The sequence below is a fragment of the Scatophagus argus genome, chromosome 23, assembly GCF_020382885.2.
Source record: "Scatophagus argus isolate fScaArg1 chromosome 23, fScaArg1.pri, whole genome shotgun sequence".
Lineage (NCBI taxonomy): Eukaryota > Metazoa > Chordata > Actinopteri > Scatophagidae > Scatophagus > Scatophagus argus.
Window position 1 is genome coordinate 1,216,003 of NC_058515.1, and position 13,626 is coordinate 1,229,628.

At 37.7% G+C, this 13,626-nt stretch overlaps 1 protein-coding gene across 12 annotated transcripts in view; it reads left to right on the top strand.

Moving 5' to 3' along the window:
* Positions 1–9,297, top strand: part of ehbp1l1a (EH domain binding protein 1-like 1a) — a 41,150-nt gene extending 31,853 nt beyond the window's left edge. For all 12 annotated transcript variants that reach the window (XM_046380360.1, XM_046380354.1, XM_046380355.1 and 9 more), the window contains 11 exons: positions 194–374; positions 472–638; positions 771–819; positions 942–1,454; positions 1,542–1,593; positions 1,794–1,831; positions 2,023–2,134; positions 3,775–3,874; positions 4,634–4,707; positions 5,839–5,953; positions 7,398–9,297. In XM_046380360.1, coding sequence (XP_046236316.1) covers positions 194–374; positions 472–638; positions 771–819; positions 942–1,454; positions 1,542–1,593; positions 1,794–1,831; positions 2,023–2,134; positions 3,775–3,874; positions 4,634–4,707; positions 5,839–5,953; positions 7,398–7,491 — 1,495 coding nt within the window. In that variant the 3' untranslated portion in view covers positions 7,492–9,297. The remainder of the gene's footprint in view (positions 1–193; positions 375–471; positions 639–770; positions 820–941; positions 1,455–1,541; positions 1,594–1,793; positions 1,832–2,022; positions 2,135–3,774; positions 3,875–4,633; positions 4,708–5,838; positions 5,954–7,397) is intronic.
* The last annotated feature ends 4,329 nt before the right edge of the window (positions 9,298–13,626 follow it).

Sequence of the window (13,626 nt, forward strand, 5' to 3'; positions counted from 1 at the left end):
GTGTTGGGGGGGTTATGTGTGTATGAGATCTGTGTATGTTTTGCATTATGAGCATCTCTAACGTGTTTATCATTTGAACCATGGTATGCAAAATCATCAGTCAAGTTTTTTTTTGTTGTTCATGAAAAACACGTTTTCGAAAGAATTATCGTAATTTACCACTCCGTTTGCTTTTTCATGTGTGTCTTTACAGGCAAAGGAAGAGAGGAGAAGAATTTTCAGATCAGCCTGTATCTGTGCCTTGTGGCAAGAACCGTTTGAGTGGTTCTTACAAAGATGTCAAATCACAAGCTGATCAGTCAATAACAAGTCACCAAGTCAAGGACCCACCAACACCTCAGAAAAGACCTATAGATGGGGCTGTCTCTCCAGAAGTATGTTATAGTCTAGTAATGTTTGTAATGGTAGTAATAAATGTGATTTACTGTATGCCACAATCTTTTCCCAATATTGTTACTGTGTGTATTCTAGACTCTTTTGGCTGGTCCCAGTTTAGTGAGATCCAGTCAGTCTCTCCTGGAATGGTGTCAGGAAATCACACAGGGTCACAAAGGAGTAAAGATTACCAACTTCAGTACCTCCTGGAGGAATGGTCTCGCCTTTTGTGCCATTTTACATCACTTTCACCCAGAAAAGATGTAAGAGACAGTTGACAATGTTTGTTCTACAGATAAAGTTAAAAAAAATATTTTATTCCTCCCTTTAATCCCTGAATGTGTACACTTCTTTTTGTGTTTACTTTGTCTTCTTCCTTCTTTTTTCTTTCTTAGTAACTATGAAATGCTTGACCCGTATGACATCAAGCTCAACAACAAAAGGGTGATTAACAAATGGTTGTCTGTTGATTAAATAGTTAACATAACATATTTGTAACATTTTAAACTTTCATGTGTTAGCTGGTAATTCCTAATTTGAGGCATCCATCCTACTATTTTTTACAGGCCTTTGATGGCTTTGCAGAACTTGGAATTTCCAGGCTAATGGAGCCTTCGGACATGGTCATGCTAGCAGTGCCTGACCGCCTCATTGTCATGACTTACCTCAGCCAAATCCGCACCCATTTCACAGGCCAGGAGCTCAGTGTGCTTCATATAGAGAAGAATAGCAGTGAGTCCAGCTATGCAGTAGCAGGGGACCGGGAGAGCCAAGAGGACCCAGAGGCAACTGTTCGCTACTGTGCTCAGAGGCTCCAGGAGGAGGGTATAAGTCTTGAGACAAATGGGGGTTCTGGCACAGCAGAGATTGACAGTAAATCCAATAGGGATGTTGTTCCACCTCCCAGAAACAAACGGTTGCAGGTTTCTGGGGCAGGGGGCGCTCAATTACCAGTGGCACCACCAAGGACTCATTTCATGTCCAAGTCAGGTTTCTCCCATGTCAAAGATGCCGATCTGGTCAAGAAGCGTAGGTCACAGCGGAGAAGTGGGTCGGTAGATGAAGGAGACATATCAGTGGTATGTATTTTCAATTTATCCCTTACTTCTCATCACCTTTTTCTCTTTTACATATCTCATCTACATAAGATACCTTTTTGTCTACAGGTTGCTGCAGGGCAAGAAGAAGGTGCAGTAAACCGGAGGAAGTCAGAAACTGGTTTGTTGTTCTCATAAATGGCTTTTTTGCTGTCAACAAATCTCAGCACTGACTTAATATATTCTCTTTTTATAATTTTGGATTTGTGTCCTCATCTTTATTTCTACTTGATACTTTGAAATGTTTCTCCATTGCTGAAATATTGTTAAGCATTGCAATGTTTATACTAGTGGTTCAGTTCTTTTTTCTTTGTATGACAGAGAGGACAGAGGGGGAAGAAGGAAGACAAGAAGGCCAGGTCAGTTAACCACCATTTGTTTCATTGTAGGGTTGAATACCTAGAGCCGTTTCTGAATTAGAGCTGAGGTCAAAATTGTAAGAACCTTATATTCTGCCGATTTATTAAATGTATACCTTTTTTATCTTTTCTATGCAATCAATTGAAGCGATAGGTGATTTTTCAAGGTAAATGTGTTTGTGTGTATCCAGGACCCCAGTCAGTATGTGCTGAATCAGATGGAAGCCCTGGAGGCAGAACAAAACCATGTTGATAACAGAGCAGGTGTGGTGGAGAGGAAGCTCAGACAACTAATGGAAACAGGTAAGATGCAACAGAATTTCTCAGAAATTTTGAAACTGTGCTTCCTGGCTACAGATGTGCAATAAATGAAAAGCAGATGAAATTGTGGGTTACCAATTAATATTCTGAAGGAACAGAGTGCTTATATTATTAAACAAATTATTATATATACTGGTCAATCTGTATCTCACAAATTGTTACATTTCATGAAGAAAATTAGTATTTTTAGGGAATAATTTGAAGGCGCCAATTACTCATTTTGGACTATGAGAAGAAAATGCTTGTATTATATCACTGCAATTCCTCCTTCATACAGTGCCAATAAAAACTAGTCACCCCCTTGAATACCCCCCCCCTCTTTTTTTGCTTTTATAAACAGAATAACAATCAATATAAATTGACTTTTTTTGACAAAAAATTACAAAAAACCTCTATATATTCACCCCCGTAAAGTCAGTATTTAGTAGATGCACCTTTGGCCACGATCCCAGCATTGAGTCAGTGTGGACAGGTCTCAGTCAGGCTTGCACATCTGGGCATTTGCAATTATACTCCATTTTTCTTTGCTCAAGCTCTGTCAGGTTGTGCAGGGATTGTGTGTGAACAGTCCTCTTCAAGTCCAGCTACAAGTTCTCTATTGAAGTGACATCTGCGCTATGACTTGGCCACTCCAGAACATTCACTTTGTTGTATTTCAACCATTTTTGTGTAACTTTCGCTGTATGCATAGGGTCATTGTCTTGCGGGAACATAAATTCTCTCCCTAGTCATAGTCCTCTTGCAGACTGAAACAGATTGTCCAGGATTTCCCTATATTTTGCTGCATTAATTTTACCCTGTACCTTTACAAGCCCTCAAGGGCCTGCTGCTGAGAAGCATCCCCACAGCATGATGCTGCCATCACCATGCTTCACTGTGGAGGATGGTGTGTTTGTGGTGATGTGCAGTGTTTGGTGTCAAACATAGCGTCTAGTCTGCTGTGATTTCCTGCAGCCTTGGTGGCCTCCCTCACTAGTCTCCTTCTTGTATGACCACTCAGTTTGTGAGGATGGTATACTCTAGGCAGATTTACACATGCGCCATATTTCTTCTTTCGTAATAATGGATTTAATTCACCTTCAGGGGTTGTTCAGTGACTTGGAAGTTTTTTTTTGCAGAAATACTGATGAACCAGTGACTGGACCTTCCAGACACAGGTTTATACTACAGTCACTTTAGACACATTCATTGCACTCAGATGATCTCCATTTCACTATCTGTGAGATTACTAGCACCAACTGGCTGGACCTCTGCTGCGTTAGGTTAGTCGCTTAAAACGGCAGTCACTTATTTTACGTTATATATTTTTAATTAATTGACATTACTTTGTAGAAATCTGTTTTCACTTTGGCATTAAAGATGTTTTTTGTTTGTACATTTTTCTCAAAAAAGACCAATTATGATTCATTTTATAAAAGCAATAAAAGGTCAAAATATCCAAGGGGCTGAATACATTTTATAGGGAGTGTAGTGTAACAGTTCTGTCGACTGATGATACATTTTAGCCATTGTAGCAGTTCTGATTTATTATTCACTCTGAAACTTCATTATCTCAATTTGTGAAAGAAATAGAAGTACTGTAACTAACAGAGGACTCACATCAACATGATTCTCTCCTGCAGGCAATGACAAGGTGGAGGAGGAGAGGTTAATTCAGGAATGGTTTACACTGGTCAACAAGAAGAATGCTTTAATCAGGAGGCAGGATCATCTGCAGCTGCTGTAAGACATCCACAACACACTGCTAGAATCATGTACATAATGTAAACATTAGAATGTACAGTACAGTGTTGATTCTTGACAAAAGTTTTGTTTTTGTTTTTTTTACAATTTACAGATTTCTCTATATATTTTTCTGAGAACTTTAAGGCCATTTCATTCATGTAAGGAAGATCATATGATGCAATAAAAAGCTTTAGAACAGCTGCAGAAAGGACCTTGTGCTGAAATTGTTTCTAAGATCAGAGTAAAAATAATAAAAAAAAAAATCTCAGTATTCACAATGCTTTTAAGAGACAGACCCCCTTAAAGCCAAACTTTGCAAGGTTTATATGTAAAAATGCACAGAAATTATGTAAATATATTAATATTTATTCCTGTTGCCTTAATTATGGACATGCAACTGACTATCTTGAAACTGAAGACACTTGACTAGCTAAAAGTAAAAGATATGTTACTGACATACACAGTAAGTGTGTGAGTAAGTGGTCGGTGTTTTCTCAGTTGACATAGAGATGCCTCCTCATTTGTGACATGCGATGTGGTGGGAACTGAGCTGTCTCCGTGACAACTGAGGAGACCATGAGATGGTATTAAAAACTCCCGAAATAGGTTGAACATTGAGATAAGATTTTTTTTTTGCTTTTGGTCAGATACAGTAGTAATTAAAGAAATGGAACATCCACCTCCAGTCTTCAAACTAACTCTCTTCCATAAGCACAGATTTTACACATTCTGCAATGCACCTCTTGTAATTGACAGGCTGGAGGAACAAGACTTGGAAAGAAGATTTGAGCTGTTAAACAAAGAGTTAAGGGACATGATGGCATTTGAAGGTATGACCTTGTTGCTAAACATGTACTGCTTTAAAAACACTTTGTTGTGTCTTGATCTTATAGCATTCCGGTGAACAAAGAGAAACTCACAAACTTGTCTTGTGAGACTGCCAGTTAAAGTGGATGAGTGTTTGATACTCAGAGCATTGCTGGGTGGAGTATCCCTTCCATAAAATCAATTTGATGTGCACAAGACCCCAGACATACAATATATGGTTGTTTTGCGGCATTCTGCAGTTGGTTACGCATGTTTAATATATCCCACCACAGGTAGCACTGCTACTCCATGACAAATCCTATTTACTTTGAAAAAAGGGAGAATGTTGATGAAAATATTTTTTTTAAAAGCTTGAAAAGGTTAGGAGCTTTAGTAAAAACATGTCATAATTTTTGTTATAATGGATTGTTTAGTGGACAGTTTAATGACCGTTTTTATTTTCATTTGTTTGTGTATATTAGAGTGCAAAGGCTTATATGAGCTTTTTCATAAATGCAAGGGCAGATTAAATATTAACTAGCAGAAACTTCAAGTTTACACTAATTATCTGTTACAGTACAGCACCAGTATTCCATCCCTGCAGCTGCATCATCAACAACATACAGTATTTATTAGCTGCTGGTTCACCGTCAATCCCATTTTCAGTAAACACACTGTTTGTATCCTTGAGGTCTAGCTAACATGTCAAGTGTATTTTCTTCCTCATAAAACATTTGCAAATCCGATTTTTAAAATGTTTTAAATTCCACATCTTGCATTCTTTCTCTTGTTGGCCTCATTGTTGGCATGTTGCAGCATATTTTGACCTGGTATCCCCACCTGTTCAGCAGTGGAATAGTTTGACACTACTTTGTGTACGGCGTCACCTGCATGCACTCACATGCATGTGCCTCCTCATATGTGTGCACAAGATAAACAAAGCACTGATCTACTCAAAGAAAACCAGCTCCTTAGCACGACTGGAGGTCTAAAACTCCACAGGGAACATATCATAGTGCAGTAAAATTATTTTCTCCCAAAACTGGCACAATAAATCGTTGTGATGCCGGCAATTAACAAAACAAAGCTAATGATGATTTTTCTCTTAACTGTACAGCTTTAAATTGTGATGTGATGTTGTCTTTGTGGTGCAGATTGGCAGAAGACTCCAGTCCATAAACACAGAGAGCAGCTGCTGCTTCAGGAGCTTGTTTCACTGGTCAACCAGAGGGATGAACTAGTCCACAATATGGATGCCAAGGAGAGAGGGTGAGACACACATGCTGTGTTGTTTGAAGGGTTAGAAAAGTCTGTGTCTGTTTCTTTATACTTTATATGTTACTTTATACTTTATACTTGTTTCTTATGCTTGTGGTACATCTGTCAACATGAACACACATGATAAAAATAATGCCTTAGGTTTATACTGAGATGAGATGCATTTATTTTTTTTTGTTATTTTAATTATATTTTTTTGTATTTTTATGTATTATTTATGAATTAGTTTATTCAGTGCTAGTGTAACCACAGTGTATTGTAGAGTGTGAGGTTGGTCAACCAGCTGCCATCCATCATTTAAGAGTTTTTAGCAGATAGACTGCTTTCATTTACTGACTGTAGTACCTGAGGAAAAGGAGGTCACATTAAATGCACAGAGGGACAATACATCCATCCATCCATCCATCCATCCATCCATTTTCTATTCCGCTTATCCGCCACGGTCGAGGGACAATCATAAATTATAATTATAAAGAAAAACATGTTGGTTTTATCAGTCCTGGATCACACGAATGGGCTGAATATGCGGTCACTACTGCAAACACATTAGTTTAATTTTTCTTAGTAATAATGATACATTTTATTTTTGAGGTTCTTTCACTTTACACATTACAAACACACACATGAAATGATTAAAATTGTAAAATTGACATAGTTTCTACAATAAAGACTGAAATAAAGTCAAAACTAACAGGAACACAGGAGGTCACTGAAACTCAGCTGTCAGTTTAGTTTAAATACAAATGTATGTAATGATCACACACAGATCCAGGCACTGATTAGCATAATATCTCCTACCTCTAAAGCTGGATTTATACCTGTCTACATACGCACCTCCCAGGTTCTGATTTATAGTTCAGTGAAGACTTCTCATGTTGATATCACCTCCACCACACCACATTACAACTCCACATATATTGATTATACATGATCAAGCCATATTGTGAATTAATGATATTTACCATTCTTCCATTACTCTGTGAATAACGATGGGAAGGTATAAGGACTTTATATAATAACAGACAATTCAATTCCACTTCCTTCTGTTGTACAAACTCTCTAAAACTTCCTAAAAACTGCTTTATGTTTTACGTCATACAGAATGTTGTGCGTCTTGTGTGTGTGCCTTCTTGTCGACAGCAGGTAAACAGTAAAAGTTTAACTGTTGCACACAAAATGTCTCCTGTTTCACTGAAAAGTCAATTACCGTGAGCGCAGAGAAAACAAACGTACAGCATTTTGTACAGCTCACACATCACATTGCTTTGTTGCCCACAGCAATACTGTGGCTGAAAGCATCTATTTTAGTTACTGGCAGAGGAGTCTGGTTGCTGAAGTTCTGCCTTCACTAAGCAGCTGGTTTAGCTGCAGTAACTGTATCTGAAACACCACCTATAGAAAACCTGTGACTCTCCTCCTTTCTCCTTGTCTTCAGAGCTCTGGAGGAAGATGAGCGTCTGGAACGAGGCCTGGAGCAGCGGAGGAGAAAGTATGCAAGACAGCAGAAAGAGAAGTGTCTGATGCAGTGATTCTTTCGGCCTTCACGAAACCAAGAATGGGACAGTGGGTCCTCTTTCATCTGCTGTCAGATTGATGGGTGTGGTTTTAAGTCAGCAGTAAGAGGACATTTAAGCCATCAACACAGCTGATCCAAGGAGGGTACAGCAAGAGGACACACTGATCCAGTATGACATGGCAGTGTATGTCCATTAGGGACTGAGATGTTTTCTGCTTTCATGCATGTCTTTAATGTGGCACTAGGCTTCATTTTATGAACAGTGATCAAGGAAATTGAAGTGCATTTTTTTTTTTTTTAAACAAATTCAAATCATTGTTCATTTACCAAACATTACCGCATGCTCAGCACCAAGGAATTTTGACTTAGCAAGAAGAATCAGTGCCTCAGAGCTGCTTGGAATGTTATTACTCATTGTGTATGGAAAGCGTGTGAGACTGGAAATGTTGGGTCAGATATGGGCTGCCAAAAATAGAACATGAAAGGTTTGACCAGTGTTGGTTCTTCAGGGGCGACAGCAGTACTGACATGCTTGGATTGGTCCTGCTGATAACCAATATCTAGTGCACTACATTATGAATTACAGTGATTCAGAATCTTGTGATGAGCATCACACATTTCAGGGTAAGAAAACCATCCCAACATGTCCTCCAAAGTGAACAATAAAATACATTTACCCAGATTAAACATACACCCAGATGAATGTTTTTGGATCTATAGCCATATGAGCAGGAATGCATCATTTGTCAGTGCTTTCCATAAATGTTACATGACCAGATTATGTATTTGGATATTTTCCAGTTTGAGCAAGTTTTGTTAAGTCTAGGCTTAAAGAATTACTTGAACAGGGTTAAAAAAAACCCACTATATGGTAGGTTATGAATTGTTTGTGGTCACGTCTAAAGCCAATGATGACGACAAACACAAACACTGCATGTTCTAACCCTTGAGGAAACTACTCTTTCTGAACATGCAAAGTGTCACCACAGTTGCCTTACTGTTTACTTATTAAGTTTTGGGCAGATTCATTCAACCCTGTTAGTGGATTTACAGATCGTTGTGAGTGCATTGGAACTGAATTTAATCATCAAGCCCTGTTTGTTGTTTGACTTTTTTTTTTTTTAATATATAGGTCCATTTGAAAATATAAATCTGTTGTAGTCTCAGAAAAGCAGCCGTCGTCGTGGAACAGATCAGTCTTCTAAATTTATTCTATTCATCTAAAGTGACTATTTATTCATTTGACATTCAGTATCAGCCGGAGAAACAGTTACAAAGATCTGTTTACTTTACTGATATGTGTTTTAACCAAAGTTTATGAAACACAGTCAGTTATTCTTGTCACTTATTTAAGTATTCAAGTAACCCTGCCCTTGGGCCATAATATTTCAATATTGTGGAAAATAACTTTTAGAATATACAAATGTATTTTTTTCTGAAATGAAAGGTGATATGATAAAAGCATGAAAAAATCCAAATCTTTGTTACAATCAATGTTAACATTTGATAAAAGTGAATTGCACTTCCATCTAAAGGATGTTCCCTCCATGTTTTTGCACTGCAATGTTTTGCATTTTCAGTGCAAGGATGATCTGTGACAGTGACATTTCTCTGCCTGAGAGGTTTTATTTTTTTCTTTGTGTGTAAACGTTTGTAGTTCTCATGTTGCCATCACAGCTTGTTGTAGCAGTTCTGACCACCATTTGCGTGAAGAAGTTGCAGCATGTCAAAGCAATTGCAGTTGGAAAGCTTTTATTTGTGGGTTTTATGTTACATTTGCACTATTTGATGGAAAATACAAAACATTTGAATGCCTTTACATACCTTGTGCAGTTTTATTTAATAAAGTACAAAATGATTAAATGTATTGCATGATACACTGTATAGACAAAAGTACACCTGACCATTAAACCAGCAGGGACTTTAATGATATTGCATGATTTGTAGCTATAACAGTTTCCACTCTTCTGGGAAGTGTTTCTGTGGGAATTCAATTTTGCCCATTCTGATGATGTTGCCTGGCTCGCAATCTCCACTACATAAAAAATCTGCTTTTAAAATTGAGTGTACACACACACAAAACTAAAAAAATCCCTTTCTGGGATGGTGTGTTTTCTATTCTATTTTTTATTTATTTATCAGGGACAATGCAGTGAACATAGACTACATATAGTACAGCTGATGTTTTGCATATAGAGTATATAGCATTTGGCTAATTTACCACTCCAGTCCCTGGTTGGGCTTTTAAAACAAAATATAGTAAAAAAAATAAAAAATAAATATATATATATATATATATATATATACATCGAAGATACAATATAAACGAATTTACAATATATAGAAAAAAAGCAAAAAAAAGCAAAGGTCAGTGAAGCTTTCAAAGCTCATAAGATTAAGAGATTAATTTAAAACAGTTAAGATTTTATTTATCTTATAAATCTTATTTATGTGATGACTAAATTTAAGTTGTCGATCTAATACAACTCCAAGGTATTTTAATTCTGAAATTGAACAAAATTCCTGATTTTGTATGTTTACTTTGAAATGCCGCTGGTTAGTTTTCTTGATTGAAAAACACATGGAAACTGTTTTTTTGAGATTTAGCAGTACATGATTCTGAGTGAGCCACTCTTGAACAAAACCCAATAGTCCCAAACAGACTAACCATACATGAAGACAGGACAGCAACAGCCTGGTGTTTTGGCAGACATGTATGTAGCATCATCATCTGCATATAATTGTTGCACCAGAGCTGTTTAATGGCAAATCATTAATGAAGAGACTAAAAGCAAAGGCCCAAGAATAGACCCTTGTGGTATCCCCACGTTGTTATTTAGAGAGAAGGATTTACACTATATTGCCAAAAGTATTCACTAACCCATCCAAATAATTGAATTCAGGTGCTCCAATCACTTCAGTGGCCACAGGTGTATAAAATCAAGCACCTAGGCATGCAGATTGCTTCTACAAACATTTGTGAAAGAATGGGCTGCTCTCAGGAGCTCAGTGAATTCCAGCGTGGTACTGTGATAGGATTCCACCTATGCAACAAGTCAATTGTCAATGGTATTATAACAAAGTGGAAGCCATGACAGCAACTCAGCCATGAAGTGGTAGGCCACGTGACTTGGCCCACCTTGGAAAGTGTCTTCCATTCTGACCTTGGGACTTCCAGCACATACTCAGTGCAGATGCTTCTGTATACTATGCCAGCCACTTGCTTATGGTGTTCTATGAATGCTGTTCCTGTAATCATTTAGCAGTGGAGGGCATCTTTGTGATGTATTCTCAGGTCTTTGTTGTTTCATCCTGGACAGTGGCTCCGACACTCCCTCTTCCTCAGCCTCCCTCGTTCCACTTAGTGTACAGCCTCAGGGTGTTTGCTGAACTTGGGCTGAAACCCTCCATGCATTGTGAGGAGCTTCCTTGTATTGATGTCATTGGCCTCTATCTCCTCCTTTGACCGACTTATTATGCCAGCAGGGTATCTGATGACTGGCAGAGCAAAAAGTTGTTTTTTTTTTTGGTTTTTTTTTTATATATGGATGTTAATATGCATTTGTTACCCACAGTATAGTATCCATGCTAGTGTAATTCATCTGTATGTTTTTCATTTTCAACTTTCCAGATCACATGAAACCCAGGAGTATGTGGACCCAAATGCAACACACAGGACTAGGTCAGTAAGGAGCAAAAAACTTTATTAGTTAATTCAGGAGGTTTTGCTGAGGCAGTAATGTCCACCAGGGAGCAGGGCTGGTCAATGGAGTCCACTGAAAGGTTAAATAACAAAAGAAACCATTTCAGAAAAACTTTAACCACAACGAAAAAAATCCTTCTTTCAAAAACATCAACAAAAAGTCCAAGAACAAAAACCTCTTCAGAAAAAAATAAAGTCACAACAAAAAACACCTTCTTCAAAAAACGAAGGGAAAAAAAATCAGAGTCTACTTTACAGAAACACAAGGCAGGAGGCAAAAACGGAAGCAGGCAGGGTAACAACTGGCAAGGCAAACTGGTATACTGAGCTGGAGTGTCATGCAGAGCAGAGGGACAATCTGACAATGAGAGATGGGCAGGGGTTGCCTTTGTAACCTGTGTGGAGAACAGGTGAGAGCAGTGAGGCTGATTGAGGTGATAATAAGCTGAAGGATGAAGCATTCAGGGGAAAACAGAAAAATCAGTGACTTATGGACAGCAGATCATGACATCACAAACAAATATCCTGTACAATAGTCAGTATTAAAGGGTGTTAACTTTTTCAACTTGTAAAATCTAACCAACATAAGACATTGTTTTCATTGTTTGCAGTTCATTGTAATGATCATTTGTTCATTTCCAAATAATGATTCATTCTTTGTTTCTTTTGCCTTGAAATATGAATTTCTTTTCTGTTTTAGAAATAATCAGTTTAATTTGGGTAAGAAGAGGATGCTGGCCAACAGTCCTTCTTCAGTCTTCAGTCCTTAACCACTATGTCATCGCCCAGACTGTGGCTTCAACATGTGACAGTGACTCTTTCTGATGGGTTGAATGTTTTGCAACATGTTATGAGATTTAAACTGACAGAGGAAGTAATCATCTAAGCATTGCATGTTCATTATGATTTGTAGCATAATCTTTAAATTTTCTTCATATTCAAACTTTGAGAACACTATTTGAGTGTTCATTTAAAATGATGTGTAGAAAACCTTTCTGGGTATCCAATAAGAAATAGATCATATGTCATCATGCCGAGCAGCAACACATCTTGACTTCGTATGTAGCTGCTGCAGTTGCACTTCACAGGGAACAAAACCTGGGGCTCCCCAGTTCCCAATTTGAAAACCACTGCTATAGATAACAAAGACAGTGTAAAGATTTAAAAACAAGAGTAATGTACTAAATTCTCCTAACTTATATTCTATAGCATAAATAGAAAACAAATTAACAATGCTGATGAGAGCACTGAGGCTAAAAGCGCTGCAAAGCGAGCAGCCATGTCATTTAATGTTGGGAGTAAAATGAAAATCACCTATGCAGTTTATATAGGATGTGATAATAAACTTTTAGGGCTGAGGCCTGGAAGTGTTACAGGTTACAGATAATATGAGAAATGTCCCTGAAAGCTGTGGATTGTAATAAACTGATGCTAGACACTGCATCTACAAACATAACAGAAATAAATGAATTTATTTCCTGCAAAGCTCAAGCAATTTAAACTTCCCTTCAAACTAGCAACAAACATCAAAACAAAACTCAGTTTATTTTTCTGTAACTTAACTTCGTCCTCTCTTGTCCCACTGGCACATGTACTTTAATGGTTTTACAAAGTGTCAGCTTTTTTTTTCTTAGAATAGATGCAAAAGCAAAGAAAAAAAATCAAATGTCAACATTTCTAAAGAAAGGAAGAGGAAGCAAGACAACCTTACCCAATGCTGAATTAGAGGGATTTTGGAGTCTGGAAAAAAAGTGTAACAAAATGCAGAAAATACTGCAATACCTCTGAATTGTTATACCAATTAAGACGGATTGTAAACCAAGATTTGAATTACCAGATAAATTCTAATCTTATGTTTGAGTTTATTGCTCCCTTTACCTGGTTTAACGTCAGCTCTGTTGTAAATTTATAAACTATGAATTCTTTAAAATGACATTTACAGATGTTTAATATTCTAAAATGGCAATATTTGGAGGAACACATTCTACTATGTTTTAGTGTATAGTTGTATAGTATGTATAGTATAGTATGTAGTCATCTGCTAATCTCTCACTATGTCTGCTTGTTGTTTTTGTGCAGTGGGTTTATCAGAACTTTTTGACAGCTGTTTCTGGAAACTAGATTGTTGAGAGCAACCCATACAATAAATTTAAGCATAAGCACATAAGCACAAGCACAAACAACAGTCATGACCCATTGTGTCATGATCCGAAAGGGTTTCGTTCACTAGGGTAAACTCCAACATGCAGGCAGAGCCGTGGGCTATAAGTAAGTCCACTCCTGCCCTCCACCTCTCTCCCAAGGCAACTCCAGAAAAGAGAATAGTCCAGCCCTTCTCAAGAGACTTCTGAGAGACCAGAGCTGTGTGTAGAGGTGAGCCCGACTATATCTATCCAGTATCTCTCAGCCTCTCACACAAGCTCAGTCTCCTTCCCCACCAGTGAG